Source organism: Hylobates moloch, unplaced genomic scaffold (assembly GCF_009828535.3).
Source record: "Hylobates moloch isolate HMO894 unplaced genomic scaffold, HMol_V3 SCAFFOLD_8, whole genome shotgun sequence".
Classification (NCBI taxonomy): domain Eukaryota; kingdom Metazoa; phylum Chordata; class Mammalia; order Primates; family Hylobatidae; genus Hylobates; species Hylobates moloch.
Window position 1 is genome coordinate 109,292,464 of NW_026652283.1, and position 17,338 is coordinate 109,309,801.

Consider the following 17,338-nt stretch of genomic DNA (forward strand, 5'->3'; position numbering starts at 1 on the left):
AAATCACTTCTGGAGGAAGCAAAACCTTCTTGGGTAGTATTTCATTATTAAACTGGATATAATGTATTAAGAATAACAACAACAACAACAAAATCACATGTGGATGTACTTTCAGGGAAAAAAAAAATCACAAAGGATGTCTAACATATTGTGTATTAACATTTTTTAAAATGCCAAGACTTCTGACTCAAAATAAAAGCTCCATGATGCTTTCTGATGCTCAGCCATTAGAAAAAACATAAAACATTCTAATATAACATTGTAACAAGATATACAAAGACCAAGAGGTAGTAGAGTTCTGTAACTTATCTTACTAGAATGGGCCTAAGATTATGAACAACATTCTCAAGTATATTTGCAGAAGAGCATTCACTAAACGCACAGTATAGTTTTGCTTCTGAAAAACAGATTCCAAGAAGTTGCCACATGCCAGTTGGTATCTACCTTATTTCCAAAGATCGACTTTAATTTTACAGGATGGGGTTAAAATATATACACGAATACCTTAGAAAACAGCATTGCTTAATTATATATCACTTGCAAAATATTGTGAATTTCAAACCGTGTGGCTCTTCCCACACATCATCTAATTGAAAAGCATCATTTCACAGATGAAACAGAGGCCCAAAAGAGGCTATCTTGTCCCACCTGCTACATAATTATAGGTTTCTTTGATTAAAGTCAATTTTTCTTTTTAAGAGATAGGTCCTCATTATGCTGCCCAGGCTAGACTTGAACTCCTAGGCTAAAATAATCCTGCCTCAGCCTCAAATACCTAGGACTACAGGAATGCACCACCATGCCCAGCTAAAATTCAATTTTCCCATTTCACATCCTCTCTTGATGATACTGTACTGTTTGTTGTCTCCCTTTCGCCCTGCATCTTACCTTCCCCTCATCTCTGTCCCACCATAACTACCCTTGTCAGTGCCTACTCTTTCCCTTCTTCTTTCATCTTTTTCTTCAGGTTCCATTTTCCTGTTATGTCCGTTTCCATTAATCACTTTTTCTCTTCCCTCAGCTTAGGAGCATTCTTACATGTGCATCTCAGCAGGGAGCACCTGTAATCACAGCTACCTGGGAGGTTGAGGCTGGAGGCTCACTTGAGGTCAGGAGTTCAAGACCAACATGGAAGCACAGCGAGACTCTGACTCTTTAAAAAAAAAAAAAACTTGCCTGGCATGGTGGCATGCACCCTTAGGTCCAACTACTTGGTGGGAGGCTAAGGCAGGAAGATCATTTGAGCCCAGAGTTCCAGGCTGCAGTCTGCAGTGAGCTATGATCCGGACACTGCACTCCAGCCTAGGCGACAGCAAGATCCCGTCTCTTAAATACCAAAAAAAAAAAAAAGTATATCTAGCAGTATTTAATTACATTTAATTTTAAAAATAAGTATAATTATTTACAAATACTTCAGTTATATAGATCAGAATTTAAGGTTACCTTTTTTACTATTCATTTTAAACCAATATAATTGAGCACAAACATGTACTGTATTAATTTGAAGAAGCGTCTAGTTGTTAGCTAGAAATAGGTATCAGGTCAAATCTTATTACTTGAGACACTGATTCTGCTCATGTTTTTTATCTGTATTTTAGCTACAATATAACCACAAGTGATTAACCAAACAATCAAATATAAAAACACATCATTTTAACAAAGATAAAGGCAAGTTTTAAAGCTTAAGGTAAGCTGAACAGCTCTTTTCTTCACTCTATGACTTATTTAGCTATTCATAATCACACAATTGGAACATCAAAATATTTTGTCAACGTATGATTCGATTAAATGAAGCAGGGAAAAAAGAAAATCTCACCCCCAATGGTACTCTCTTGAAATTCATGAAATTGGCCTTTCACAAAACGAAGCACTAGGCTTGATTTGCCAACAGCGGACTCTCCCAGAAGTACTAGTTTGAACTGGCATATTTTATTTCCAGTATTTGGCCCGTTGGGTCTTGTTGCGCCTCGACTAGCCATGTCCAAATTTGAAATAAGTCTCTAATTTCAGACTCTTCAATGAACTTCCAGAATTCAAGGGGCCAATATTCTTCTTTCTGGAGGTAAAGAAACCTGTAAAGAAACAATTATGAATTAAATATACAAATCAGTAAAGCAAATTTACTATTAATCACTTTAAATTTTGCCTATAGCATGATTATCTTAAACTCTACTAGACCTTCAATGCCCTTTAGATTATGTCACTATCTTTTAAAGGAAATTTAAAGGTATAGGATTTGAGCCCAAAATCACTTTTTTTTTTTAAAGCCTAACCTCAAAGCTTCAACTTTGTGCCAGGTAGTGCTTTAAGTACTTAACTTCCCAACAATCCTATAAAATGAGGTATTATTACAATCCTTATAAATGAGGAAACAAGCACAGAGATGTTAAGAAGCTTAATTGAGGTCACATAGTTACTGTCACAGAAGTGACAGAGCTGAGTTTCAAACCCAGGCAACCTGAGAGATGACTCGAGTTCAAGTTCTGTAGGCAGGCTACTTGGGTTAACATTGTTTTGAGAAAAATTATGTTATTAATAAATGGGAAGCTTTTAGAACAGATCCTAAAATTTAGTATTATTTGAAGTCTTCTGTTAAAAGATACATTTTTCATTTAATTAATGGTAAATTTGGACAACATTTTCAGTCTCCCAGATTTGTGTGCCTAACAGCAGAAAGACTTAAAACTGTTTCCTCATCTGCTCAAGTATATACCATACACAGAAATGCTAACAGTTGTTCTCCATGTGGTGATTATTACTGACTTATTTACTTACATTAATTGTAACTTTTTTGTAGTTTTTAGACGAACAATATACATGCCATTTTTTTAAAAAATTTTTTTGAGAAAGGGTTTTGCTCTCTCACCCAGGCTGGAGTGCAGTGGCGTGGTCATAGCTCACTGCAACCTAGACCTCCTGGGCTCAAGTAATCCTCTTGCCTCAACCTTCTGAGTAGCTGGGACTACAGGCGCTCAGAACCATGCCAGGCTCATTTTTTGGGAGAGACACTGAACTGCTATGTTGCCCAGGATGATCTTGAACTCTAGGGCTCAAGCAATCCTCCTGCCACAGCCTCGCAAAATGCTGGGATTACAGGTCTGAGCCACCACGCCCAGCCTGCAGGCCATTATTTTTTATTTAAACAACACATTAAAAAAATCTAGCCTGAATGGTGACTTCTATGCTAATTTTTAATCTCTAAGGAATTAGTGAATATTTGAAGAACCTTTTTCAATCCACTCACAAACCAATCTTAACAGTTTCCTTCTATCTTTAATCAAAATCCGAATACATGCTAATATATTAAACCTGTTGATTCCCTCTCTAAAAACCCTGCTATATTTCATTTAGCTACCTCATACAAGAAATATGTCTTTCACACTGGACACAGTGGCTTATACCTGTAAATTCCAACACTTTGGTGGTGAGGCAGGAGGACTGCTTGACACTAGCCTAGGCAACACAGTGAGACTCTGTCTCTACATTAAAAACAAAAGAAAGAAATATGCCTTTCCCATAAAATGAGTTTATAATACGCTCTTCATAATGAATTCCCTAACATGTCCACGAGATCTTAGTTCTTAATGCAATGAAACTACCTCCTTGCCTTAACTAAACACCAGCTTTTTAGAGTCCTTATCTTTTACCATTACATACTGAAATATTTACACATTAATTGACATAATATCTGAGTTGCTTCCAAATAACAAGGTATAAATAAAAATGCCCCCTCCCCCACAAACATACCAGATTTGGGGGTCTAATCCTGGCTATACCAATTTCCGTCTGGGCAAACTCTTTAATTTCCAAGTTTCTATTCCCATAATATCTAACTTGCATAGCTGCTGTGACAATTAAATAAAACAACACATGTAAACAATCTCTAACACACATAGTAGGGATTAAAATTGCCAATAATGTGCTCTTTTGATAGGAAAATGACAAAATATCAACAGAACATCATATATACTGAAATGCACCAATACATCTTCAGATATTACACACACAGTATCAATTAAAACATTTTCCATTTGTCTTTTTATCTACGAAAACAAGAAATTACTTATCAAGGACAATATGCTCCAAATTTCTATGGCACTTCCAAAATTTCAGGGAAAACTGAATCAGACTCCCATTTAAAAAAAAAAAAAAAATCAAACAAGATTCTGATTTCACTTTGACTTTTAAGGTTTAAAGCTACTTAATTGTGGCTACTCCCCCTAAGGATCTCAAACAGGAAATAACTAAAGTTAATGGTAAATATACACTTAGCATAACACTAAGGTTAAAAATTATGTGCATTCATTTGTATTCACTGCTTACTGAAACTTGTTTTGCAAAACAAGAATTTTGCATAATATATATACATTTGTAATCTTTTGAAAATAACTGTTATTCATTCTATAGTTAAAATCCTTCTAAGGGTTCTTTGATCAAAAAATTGACTGGGCACTTATTTTGTGCCAGGCACTGTTCCATGTACTTTGCTTACACAAATGCTGAGTTATCATTTCCATTTTACTTTAGGAATGAAGTTTATGAGCAGTCTTGAATATTCCCAGAGGTGAGCAAGTGTTTTTTTCTTATTATGTGAAAGGCAACTGATTGAACGCTTTGATTCCACTTAAGCAAGACAAAAACCAAGTATGTGAACTACGACGTTCAGAACTTAAAAGTTTGAAAGTCTCAGAGGTAAGCAGCTTCCAGGGAAGATAACGCCAGAGCAAGTTTCATGGTCTCTACCCAGTGAAGGAGTTCAGTCCTGTTATCTTGAATTTATTTAACGCTGTAGTTCACTATCTTCCATACAGAAGACAAGAGTCTCTAGACAGCGTATTTTGACGAGCCTCCCACCCACCGACACTACTCATCTTTGGAAGTTGAAGGTAGGCGGAGCTCCCCACATTCACACCTGCAGTAGGCCCGGGTTCCTGCTTGGAGAGCACCTGAGTAGCTAACAGGCAACTACAGATCGCCTGGATAAGCAGCACTCGCCAGGTCTCTTGGCCTTTCCAACCTCCTCCCCCGAACCTGACTTGCCTTAACCGAGACCCCCAGGGCTGCCAAGACAGGGACCAGGCGGAACCGCGGCCTCCAGTACACTTTCCACGGCGCCATCTTGAGAAGGGAAAGGGTGACACCCGTCGCTCCCTCAGTCAGTCCCCAAATCCCGGTCTCCAGAGCCCCTTGAGGATGAGTCACCAGGGCTGACAGAACAACACGCCGGGTTCGACAGTTCTCTGGTCCAGGGCACTGCTGAGCGTGAGGGAGAAGGGGCGGGGGTCTCAGTACCGGCAGGGCCGCAGACGGGCTGGGGACCGCGGATAACCTGGGGTCCAGGCCCCCGCTGCGCAGGGGGAGGGGCGGTTCGATTCGGTTACCTGAGACCGCAGCAAGCCGAGCTGCGGGGCCGAAGCTTCCTGGCAGCAAGGCCCAGACGTGGCCCGTAGGATGAGAGCGTATCTATGGCGGTGGTGGTGGCGGCGGCGTCGTCGTCTGCTCTTCGCGCCGCTCCCCTCACACTGGACTGTGCGGGGCTCGTGCCGTGGTGCTGCCCCTGTCGGGCTTCGTCTCCGCCTCTCGCCGCTCCGCCTTCCTCTTTCCTTTCTCCTCCTCCGCCGCCGCTGCCGGCGCTGGAGTTCCGACTAAGTCTTCCTTCTCCTCCTCCCTCTGCCTCCTCCCCTAAGGCCAGGCGCCGGCTCCTTCACGAACCAAAACACAAACACTCAAGTCCCACCGCCGGAGCCACTTCCGCTGCCCGGTGCCGGCCCCGCCGCCACGTCGCTGCACGCAGCGAACTGCGCCCCTTCGTCACTTCCCGTCATCGCCAGTCAGCCCGCTCCAGCCGCTTCCCCGCCCCTTCCCGAATCCCTCCCCGCCTAGGTTTGTTCGCGGGGCGGTGCGAGGCAGGATGTCACGTGACCCTGCGAGTGGCTCAGATCCGAGCTGGCCGCTTTTCTCCCCTTCCTCAACCCCAGGTACGCGCGGCCACGCCCTCTCCAGCGCCATTGTTAGTTCGGCTGGGGGTCTCTGGGCTCCCGGCGGCCGGGGTCGGGGGAAATTTCTTTACTCTTCTTTGGGGGAAGATCAAAGTAACTTGTGTTTTTTTGTTTGTTTTTTGTGCCCAGCCCTTGTGGAAGCGGCGAGGTTCCCTCACCCCAATCCTGGCATCTCGGCTAAGGGGCTTTATTAGAGGGAACTTGTCTAGCACGAGAGAACCTCCCCCAACAAAATGGCCCTGGGGTTGGGTGGGTCGGTAAAGGCTGCTAAATCGCATTTACCCCAAGGAGGAAGAGAGGACCCTCCCTATCCGAAAAGCCGACTTTAGGCACCTGACAATAATAAGTCGCTTCTGTGAAGAGTTTACGTGGTTTTGGTAGGGAGCGGGGATGGCCAAATCCTAAAATAGTGTCTACCTTTTATTCAGAATTTCCCTTCGCTCTTTACTGTACTAAACGCTTTACAGGAATTATCCCATTGAATTCTTACACTCGAGTCTTTCATCCTGAAACTAACTTGTTAATCGTCTGTTCCCTACATTCGAATTTTAGTTCCCCTTGGTGGTCCTCACAGCTGTAAATCTGTGTCTAGCAGCAGAAGACTGGCAGCCAAGTCTTCAGTTCTAGTTGTAGATGTTTTACAGGTAAAGAATTTGAGACACAAGAGATTGAGTAACTTGTCCGAGATCACGGCTGTGTGGTGCCGAAGCTGGATTCTGATTTGCGGGTTGGCTTCAGAACGTGAGTTGTTGAACACAATTCTGGTGGAAGACAACCCAAGACGTTCGTTACCCTCCACTATCCCACACCACAGTCAGTCTCTGGCGAGGCTTCTGCCACCACCCCCTCCCCAGCCCCCGCCAAAAAAATTTTGATAATTTGGTAGAAGAATATTAAATTGATTTTGCTTCAGAATAAAGGCTACTTTTCAGTTTGCAGTTTACAATGTATAGCTCTGTTGTGAGGGCGAGAATATTGTCTTTGAATTGTACCGGGTTAAGGTATCCTATGGGCGTGCAGTTGGCGGCATTGTGCAATGAAGATGATTTGAACTTTGAACAGCCAGTCTTTCAGATCAACTACCTAGTTGCCAGAAGAACGTAATGTGTCATACGTAAATGATACCTGTGGCATTTTATTCTCAAGGAGTTGTTCCGATATGAACTATTAATCATGGTAATAGCTCTTGGACAATCCCAGGAGGAGTCAGGAAATAGGATATGTGACATCAGTTTTGTCATGTCAACAGTATGCCCAAAACCAAACCTATTCCACTCCAAACCTGTTTCTGCTTAGAGACTGGTATTAACATCCTCCCAGTCACCCAGACTTGGAACTGCGGAATCAGCTTCACCTCTTCTCACAAACCATTGTCCATTCTATCAACAAATTATCTAATCCCCAAATTTGAGGTCTAATCCCAATACTTGGTCCATGGTAGTGTTTATATAAACTGAAATTAATGCATACTGCTGCTCTTTCTGTCCATTCTTTACACTTTAGCTGCTCTACTAAAAAATATTCAATGCTATCTCATTACTTGACAGTCTAAAGTTCTTTAATTCTTCTAGTCCCAACCCAAGTTTCTTTCATTCTATTTCTATAGAATTCCTCTCCCCAAACTCTTTATTTGTCCCCTGACCACACGTATCTAGTCTGTGTTCCCTGAATATTGCCTGTGTGTTGCCATCTTGATATCTGATCACTGTATTTTCTCCACCTGGAACACAATTATTGCCCGTAACTGCTGGCTCCATCTTAGCCAGGACACCAGTTCCTGTGGACCGCATCTGCAGATGCTTCTACTGGATTTACTTATTATTTTTTCTGTAATTTCACAATACTTTGCCTTACTCTCTATAATGGCTGTCTTAAAATCTGCCTTATTTTAATAGCTAATGAGCACCTGGACTTTTCTCCTTAGCCTTTCATTGAATTATAAGGTTTTTATGGGCTGTGACCATCAGTTATTCATCATTTCAGTTCTTCACAGAAGATCCTTGACTGCTGTAATAGGGACCCCCAAAGTATTGGTGAACTTAATTACATTTAGAATCATGAACATTAAGAAGACCTCACAACGAAAACATCTGATGCTGAAATTTATAAATTGCAAAAAACTCCCTATTTCATCGTTCCAGTATGTTGCTTCCTCACTCGTTCCTGTTTACTGATTTTGTCTTCACCTCCTTCATGAATACATTTCACAGTATTTTACAGTTTAGTCATAATGTTTGCCTGGAAGAGTGCTGCCCTGGTGGCTGGCATTTCCAAAGATCCAGTAGTAGTTTTAGAGAAATTGAAATGCCACAGTAAATCTCTGTTGTTGTGTTGCCACTTGCAATATGCCTATATTTTCTTTTTCATAGCCCCAGATAACTGAGGAGGACTGATAATTGTATATATTTTAGTGTCAAATGTGGAGTCCTACCAGTTGATAGAACTTGTTAAGGAAGGTACAAAATGGATAAATAATCATAAAGACTTAAGCACTGTCTGATGCTTATACTGCCCTCAAATCTCTAAATACTCAATAAAAAATTCCCAGTGGCAGGTGTCTCTCTACCATTCGCAGGACCCCACACCGTTTTCCTTCTCTTCCAGGAAATCTGTCCTCTCTTGTGTAGCTAAAGAATGAATCTTTGCATAGATGATAATGAATGGTTACATTTACTTTTAATTGGAACTGTCTGGAGAGAATTCAAAATTTTTCCTGGAGACAAACCAACAGTAACTCTAACATTGGCATGGTAGCAAGTCAGTGAATAAAAGACTGTGAAAACTTAAGCTAGTCATGTTTCAAAAGCTTGTGTCTTTGGAGGGCGTCATTCAGGCTTCAGCTCGAATGTCATCTACCTAAGGGACTTCTAAGCCCACTAATTCTAAAGTGCTTTCTTACATATCGAAGCAGTCTGTTGTCTTCATAACAGCACTGTTTGATATGATATTATGCATTGTCTTCATAACACTTAGCACCATTTGGTATGATATTATGCATCGTTCCACTTGATGGTTATCTATCCCTTCTAGAATATAAGCTACATGAGATAGGGGTTGGGTTATACAGTCAAGCCATCTGCTGGTGATTGGTTCTTGGAGACTCCCCTATTGCCCCACCATGTGGGTACCAAAATTTGCAGATGCTCTAGTCTCATGTAAAATGGTGTAGTATTTGCATGTAGGCTATTCTGTATGCTTTAAATCGTCTTCAGATTACTTGCAATAAGTAATACAATGTAAATGTTATGTAAATAGTTGTATTTTTTAATTTGTATTATTTTGTGTTTTTTTCATTTTTTAACTCAAATACTTTCTATGGAATACAGAGGGCTAACTGTATTCCCCGCACTGACACAAAATAGGGAGGGACTCAATACCTATTTGTAGAATGAATGAATGAATTGAATGAGCCTTTACCTTGATTTATATACTGCAAAGTCATTTGAATAATTTATGGGGATTTATTGAATGCAGTGGCCACTTTTGGGGTTCCTATATCTTTCTTCACAGTCCAATCCGGCCTACATGCAAACAACCATGTTTAAGGGACCTGCAGTTGGTATTCATCTTGGCACCATCTACTCTTGTGTGGGTATTTTCCAGCATGGAAAAACAGAGGTAATTGCCAATGATCAGGGAAATTGAATCACTCCAAGCTATGTCACCTTTACTGATACCGAACAATTGCTCAGTGATGCCACAAAGAATCAAGTTGCAATGAACCCCGTGAACACAGTTTTTGATGCCAAATCTGATTGCTGATTGGACACAGACTTGATTATGCTGTTGTCCAGTCTGATATGAAGCATTGGCCCTTCATGGTAGTGAATAATGCTGGCAGGCCCAAGGTCCAAGTAGAGTACAAGGGAGAGATAAAAAAAAACTTCTGTCCAGAAAGGTGTCCTCTAGGGCAGGGGTCCTCAATCCCCAGTCCATGGACTGGTACTGGACTGTGGCCTGTTAGGAACTAGCTGCTCAGCAGGAGATGAATGGCAGCAAGTCAGTGAAGCTTCATCTGTATTTACAGCTGCTCCCCATCATTCACATTACCACCTGAGCTCCACCTCCTGTCAGACCAGTGGCAACATTAGATTCTCATAGGAGTGTAAACTCTATTGTGAATTGCATACACAAGGGATCTAGCACTTCTTATGAGAATCTAATGCCTGATGATCTGTCACTGTCTTCCATCACCTCCAGATGGGACCATCTAGTGGCAGGAAAACAAGTTCAGGGCTCCTACTGATTGTACATTATGGTGAGTTATATAATTATTTCATTATATATTACAATGTAATGATAATATAAAGTGCACAATAAATGTAATGTGCTTGAATTTTCCTAAAACTATTTTCCCCCCATCCTACCCCCTGCAACTTGGTCTGTGGAAAAATTGTCTTCTATGAAACTGGTCCCTGGTGCCAAAAAGGTTGGGGACAGCTGTTCTGTTGTTCTGACAAAGATGAAGGAAATGGCAGAAGCCTATCTTGGAAAGAGTGTTACCAATGCTGTGGTCACAATATCAGCTTCGTTTAATGATTCTCAGCATCAAGGCTACCAAAGATGCTGGAACTATTGCTTATCTCAATGTACTGAGAATTATCAATGAGCTAACTGCTGCTTCTGTTGCTTATGCCTTAAACAAAAGGTTGGAGCTCAAAGAAATGTGCTGATCTTTGACCTTAGAAGTGGTACTTTTTAATTTTTGTTTATTTATTTTTTTGAGATGGATTCTCGCTCTGTCACCCAGGCTGGAGTGGTGCGATCTTGGCTCACTGCAATCTCTGCCTCCCAGGTTCAAGTGATTCTCCTGCCTCAGCCTCCTGAGTAGCTGGGATTACAGGCGGCCACTACCACGCCTGGGTAATTTTTTTCTTGTATTTTTAGTAGAGACATGGTTTCACCATGTTGGCCAGGCTGGTCTCGAACACCTGACTTCAGGTGATCCGCCCCCCTCAGCCTCCGAAAGTGCTGGGATTATAGGTGTGAGCCACCATTTCTGGCTTTTCTTTTTTTTTTTTTTTTTGATGGAGTCTCACTCTTGTTGCCCAGGCTGGAGTGCAGTGGCACAATCTTGGCTCACTGCAACCTCTGCCTCCCAGGTTCAAGCGATTCTTGTGCCTCAGCCTCCCGAGTAGCTGGGATTACAGGCATGCACCACCATGACCATCTAATTTTCATATTTTTAGTGGAGATGGGGTTTTGTCATATTGGCCAGGCTGGTCTTGAACTCTTGACCTCAGGTGATCCTCCTGCCTCAGCCTCCCAAAGTGCTAGGATTACAGGTGTGGGCCATTGTGCTTGACCTGGAAGTGGCACTTTTAATGTGTCAGTCCTCACTGTTGAGGATGGAATCTTTGAGGTGAAATCTACAGCAGGAGACACCCACTCAGGTGGAAAAGACTTTGACCACCAAGTGGTCCACCATTTTATTGCTGAGTTCAAGCACAAGCACACAAAGGACATCAGTGAGAATAAGAGAGCTGTCTGACATCTCCATGCTAATTGTGAACATGCTAAGTATGCTCTTTCTTGAGCAACCAGGCTAGTATTGAGATCCATTTTCTCTATGAAGGAATCAATGTCCATACCTCTTACACATGCTCGGTTTGAAGAACTGAATGCTGACTTGTTCTGTGACACCTGGACCCCGTAGAGAAAGCCCTTCAAGACACCAAACTAGACAAGTCATGGATTCATGATATTTTCCTGGATGGTGGTTCTACTTTTATCCCTAGGATTCAGAAGCTTCTCCAAGACTTTTTCAATGGAAAAGAACTGATTAAGAGCATCAGCCCTAATGAAGCTGTTGCTTACGGTGCAGCTGTCCAAGCAGCCATTCTGTCTGGCCACAAATCTGAAAATGCTCAAGATTTGTTGCTCTTGTATGTCATTCTTCCTTCCCATGGTATTGAAACCGATGGTGTAGTCATGGCTGTTCTCATTAAGCATAATGCTACCATTCCTTCCAAGCAGACAGACCACTACCTACCCTGACAAGCAGCCTGATGTGCTTATTCAGGTTTATGAAGGTGAGCGTGTCATGATCAAGGATACCAACCTGCTTGGCAAGTTTCAACTCACAGGCATACCTTCTGCACTCCAAGGTGTTCCTCACGTTGAAGTCACATTTGATATTGATGCCAATGGCATCTTCAATGTCTCTGCTGTGCACAAGAGTACAGGAAAAAGAACAAGATTACTGTCAGTAATGACAAGGGCCATTTTAGCAAGAAAGACGTTAAATGTATGGTCCAGGAGGCTGAGCAATACAGAGCTGAAGATGAGAAGCAGAGACAGGTGTCATCCAAGAATTCCGTTGAATCCTATGAATTCAACATGGAAGCAACTGTTGAAGATGAGAAACTTCAAGGCAAGATTCATGTTGAAGACAAACAGAAGATTCTTGTCAGGTGTAATGAAATTATTAACTGGATAGATAAGAATCAGGTTGTTGAGAAGGAAGAATTTGAACATTAGCAGAAAGAGCTGGAGAGAGTCTGCAATCCCATCATTACAAAGCTGTAGCAGAGTGCAGGAGGAATGCCTAGGGGATTCACTGTTGGTGGATCTCCTCCCTCTGGTGGTGCTTTCTCAGGGCCCACCACTGAAGAAGCCAACCCAAGTATAGATGTAGCATTGTTCCACACACTTAAAACACTGAAGGACCCAAATATGTAGCAAATTCTGTGGCAGTTGTTTTTCTTTTTTGATTAGTCAATGTAGTTTAATTTTTCCCAGTCAAAGTTTGCCTAAAAAGGCCTGTAATCTCATAAAAAAAGAAGTTCATAGAAAGTAAGCCTTTAAAGAAATTGGAGAGATCATTCCATACTGGGGCAGGAAATTGAGTTGTTTTCATGAGGAACATGGTGTTTGAGAGACGTAGGAAGATGGTGTTTGAGAGACGTAGGAAGGTGGCTGAGTCAATAGGGGCAGTGGGCCTTAAACTCCTGTAGAGGAGATACAATCAAATCTATAACACAAAGTTGTTGGAGGGTGCCAGCGTGTCATCCGTGCCAGTTTAATATCAATTGTTCAGTTCTACGGTGGTTTATCAAAGCCTCTTTTAGATCAGACCCTGTGCATTCTATTAGAAGGCTTGCTCTTCAAGGAGCATCTAGTTTAGTATACAGACATGGAAACCTATGTGGGCATAAATCATAGTAGGATAAATACTGTGTTACAAATAAGTTTGAGGTGCTATGGGAGCATGAAAGAGGGAGACCCATGGGCGGGTGCGGTGGTTCACGCCTGTAATCCCAGCACTCTGGGAGGCTGAGGTGGGCGGGTCATGAGGTCAGGAGATAGATACCATCCTGGCTAAGACGCTGAAACCCCGTCTCTACTAAAAATACAAAAAATTAGCCGGGTGTGGTGGCGGGTGCGTATAGTCCCAGCTACTCGGGAGGCTGAGGCAGGAGAATGGCATGAACCTGGGAGGCGGAGCTTGCAGTGAGCCGAGATCGTGCCACTGCACTCCAGTCTGGGCGACAGAGTGAGACTCCATCTCAAAAAAAAAAAAAAAAAAGGAGGAGACCCAACCCAGTTTGAGTGGCAAGACATGCTATTGGGAAGAAGTAATCCCTGGGTTGAGTCTTGAAGAGCATTTGCCAGGCAAGGAGGTCAGAGGATGAGTTTGAATAAAGCATTCCAAGCAAAGGGGACAACAGGAGCAAATGTAGAAAGTCATAAAGTAGGCTGGGCATGTTGACTCATGCATGTAATCCTAGCACTTTGGGAGGTCAAGGCAGGTGGATCACCTGAGGTCAGGAGTTTGAGACCAGCCTGGCCAACATAGTGAAACCCTGTCTCTACTGAAAGTGCAAAAATTAGCTGGTCATGGTGGTGGGTGCCTGTACTCTCAGCTACAAGGGAGGCTGAGGCAGGAGAATCGCTTGAGTCCCAGAGACAGAGGTTGCAGTGAGCCAAGATTGCACCACTGCACTGCAGCCTGGGCAACAGAGTGAGACTCCGTCTCAAAAACAAAACAAAACAAAACCACAAAGTCATAAAATAGCCCAGTGTGTGAGTGGAACTACAAGCCCTGGGTTGAGCTGTAGTACAGGCTGCAGTAAGGTGGCAAGCGTCAGGGATGAAGCTGAAGAGGTTGGCAGAGACTGGATCATGGAGGTCCAATTTATGTTTCTGAAGGTTCTCTCTGGCGATCCTTGGGGTGAGGAGAGACTACAGTGGGCTAACATGAAGGCCAGTGTAAAGGTGATTGCAAGATTCCAGTTAAGATGTAATGAGGTCTAAATCAAGTCTGTGACTGTGAAGATACCAGAGATGTTAACCCACATCTCTTATTTTTTTCCTAACATTTTATGATGAATATTTTCAAACATTCAGAAAATCAAAGTAATTGTACTGTGAACACCCGTATATCTACCACCCAGATTCTACAATTAGCATTTTACTACACTTGGCTTTATCACGTATGTCCAGCCATGTATCAACAGTTTATGCATTTCAAAATTGTGAGCATGTGTACACATTCCTTTAAACATTTCATCATGCATGCCGTTTACTAGAGTTCAATATGTGAACCTTTTTAAAGTTCAAATATCCATAAAATGAAATAAATGCAAGCGTCTTAAGAGTATAATTTCATGTTTTGACAAATGCGTATACCTGTGTAACGCACATCCCTATTGAGATACCGAACGTTACCATAATCTCAGAAAGTTGCCACATGTCTTTTCCCAGTCAATCACAGACCTTTCTCCTTTCAGAGTTGGCCTTGAGTTTGGAATGTGTGAAAATAGACATTCCAGGTGAAGGGAACCCAGGTGGCTCCCTCTCCAGCAAAGGCATGGAGGCAGGTAACTAGAGAAGAACACATCAATGTTAGTAAACAAGTTCGGTTGGATGCCCTTCAGTCTTCCATCTCTCTCCCTACTAAGCCCCATCTTTTCGGGTCAAAGCATAAAACATTGAAGTAGAGAGGAGTTGAGTCAAGGGACTGTCAGGCCCCCAGGAGCTAACAGTCTTCAGGGGAGGAGGAGGCAGAAGCGCTGACAGTCACAATTTACTGTAACAAATGTTGAATGTTATCTTGTACCAGGGTCAGGGCTATAACCAAGGGAAGAGCAGAAAGTTAGGTAAAACACCACAAATATGCCACAAGGGTTTGTTGTATGTCTGTATGTCTGAGAGAAAGAAGTGATAAGGTGAGTGACTCAGACTCTTGGTACTGGAGGAGCTCAAAGGAAAAGAGAGAAGAGTATTTACCAGCCATGAAAAGTTTTCTGGAGGTAAAGTCTTAAGGGATGTTTACTGTTAAGTGTGGTAGATGTAAAGATGTTTCAGTTATAGATAACAGAAAATGTGAGTCAAGCAGGGACATTGGCCCATGTGACTGGTAAGTCTAGAGTTATGTGAGTTTTAGGTACAGTTTGATCAGAGCTTTGGTCCTGATGATCTTAGTGCTGTCCTATTTTGTGTGTGTTAGCTTGTGTTCAGGATACTTCTTCATGGTCAAAATATGGCTGTCTGTAGCAGTTTAAAAATTGAGCTGCTACAGTAAATTCTTGGGCATTCTCAGTACTTGAGTATGGAACATGTGCTTGTGGAAGGAAATAACATTGCACTTTATAAACACTGTATTGCAAATGGAAAATGCAATGTCTTAACTAAAACTAAATTTGGCACCATAAAAAAAGAACTAAGGAGAAGAATATTTATATTAACCTTCTAGAAAGTTGTAGAAAATAGTTTTTTGGGTTTTTTTTGAGACAAAGTCTTATTCTGTTATCCAGGCTTTAGTGCAGTGGTGGGATCTCGGCTCACTGCCACCTCTGCCTCCCCGGTTCAAGTGATCCTCCTGCCTCAGTCTCCCTAGTATACCCTACTCACTTTTTATTTATTTATTTATTTATTATTTTGAGATGGAGTTTCGCTCTTGTCACCCAGGCTGGAGTGCAATGGCGCAATCTTGGCTCACTGCAACCTCCACCTCCTGGGTTCAAGCGATTCTCCTGCCTCAGCCTCCCAAGTAGCTGGGATTACAAGTGCCGGCCACCATGTCCAGCTAATTTTTGTATTTTTAGTAGAGAGAGGGTTTCACCATGTTGGTCAGGCTGGTCTCGAACTCCTGACCTCAAATGATCCACCTGCCTAGGCCTCCCACAGTGCTGGGATTACAGGTATGAGCCCCTGCGCCTGGCCTTATTTTTTATTTTTATTTTTTGAGACAGGATCTCTTATCACCCAGGCTAGAGTGTAGTGGCATGATCATATCTCACTACAGCCTTGAATTCCTGGGCTCAAGTGATCGTCCCACCTCAGCCTCCTGAGTAGCTAGGACTACAGGCATGTACCACTACACCTGGCTGATTTTTGAAATTTTTTGTAGAGACAGGTCTCACTGTGTTGCCCATGCATGAACTCCTGGACTTTTTTTTTTTTTTTTTTTCAGTCTGTTGCCCAGGCTGGCGTGCAATGGTGCAATGATGGCTCATTGCCATGTAGACCTCCTGGGCTCAAGTTATCCTCCCACTTCAGCCTCTCAGATAGCTGAGACTACAGATGTGAGCCATCACGCTGGGCTAATTGAATTCTTGGCGTTAAGCAATTCTCCTGCCTTGGCTTCCCAAAGTGTTGGGATTACAGGTGAGTGACTATGTCCAGACTCCTACACACTTTTAAAAAATATTTTTGGATTTTCAGGGGTTTTTGTAGAGTTCTGGAATCCTGTAAATTCTTTACAAATTCTGTTTTTTTCTTTTTTGAGATGGAGTCTCACTCTGTTGCCAGGCTGGAGTACAGTGGTGTGATCTCGGCTTACTGCAACCTCCGCCTCCCAGGTTCAAGCGATTCTCCTACCTCAGCCTCTTGGTAGCTGGGACTACAGGCGCCTGCCATCAGGCCCAGCTAATTTTTGTGTTTTAAGTAGAAACGGGGTTTCACCATGTTGGCCAGGATGGTCTCGAACTCCTGACCTCGTGATCCACCCGCCTCCACCTCCCAAAGTGCTGGGATTACAGGCATGAGCCACTGTGCCCGGCCGTTTTTTGTTTTTAAATGGAATCTCACTCTGTTGTTCAGGGTTGAGTGTCATGGCACCATCAAGGCTCACTGCAACCTCCACCTCCGGGTTTAAGTGATTCTCTTGCCTCAGCCTCCTGAGTAGCTGGGATTACAGGCGCCGGCCACCATGCCCAGCCAATTTTTATATTTTTAGTAGAGATAGGGTTTCACGATGTTGGCTGGGCTGGTCTCAAACTCCTGACCTCAAGTGATCCGCCTGCCTCAGCCTCCCAAAGTACTGGGATTAAAGGTGTGAGCCACCGTGCCCAGCCTAATTCAGTTCAAATTCCAAGCTAGGTGTTTCATATCCT

General features: G+C 42.6%; 2 protein-coding genes and 1 pseudogene across 4 annotated transcripts in view; 2 read left to right on the plus strand and 1 right to left on the minus strand.

The window, feature by feature from the left end:
* Nucleotides 1-5,801, minus strand: part of RAB5A (RAB5A, member RAS oncogene family) — a 39,288-nt gene extending 33,487 nt beyond the window's left edge. The window contains exons 1-2 of one of the 2 annotated variants that reach the window (XM_032162320.2): nt 5,382-5,801; nt 1,817-2,072 (exon numbers count right to left, since the gene is read on the minus strand). In XM_032162320.2, the coding sequence (XP_032018211.1) occupies nt 1,817-1,979 (163 nt within the window). In that variant the 5' untranslated portion in view covers nt 1,980-2,072; nt 5,382-5,801. Of the gene's footprint in view, nt 1-1,816; nt 2,073-5,040; nt 5,340-5,381 lie in introns of those variants that run through there. The other variant, XM_058443428.1, reaches the window with a different exon arrangement.
* Nucleotides 5,802-5,814: 13 nt separating this feature from the next.
* Nucleotides 5,815-17,338, plus strand: part of EFHB (EF-hand domain family member B) — a 67,802-nt gene continuing 56,278 nt past the window's right edge. Inside the window, exons 1-2 of one of the 2 annotated variants that reach the window (XM_058443426.1) lie at nt 5,815-5,978; nt 16,417-16,610. Coding sequence is in view for 1 of the 2 variants with exons in the window: in XM_032162321.2 (XP_032018212.2) it covers nt 16,448-16,610 (163 nt within the window). In the remaining variant the exon portion in view is untranslated. Of the gene's footprint in view, nt 5,979-16,416; nt 16,611-17,338 lie in introns of those variants that run through there. The other variant, XM_032162321.2, reaches the window with a different exon arrangement.
* Nucleotides 9,537-12,527, plus strand: LOC116473753 (heat shock cognate 71 kDa protein-like; annotated as a pseudogene).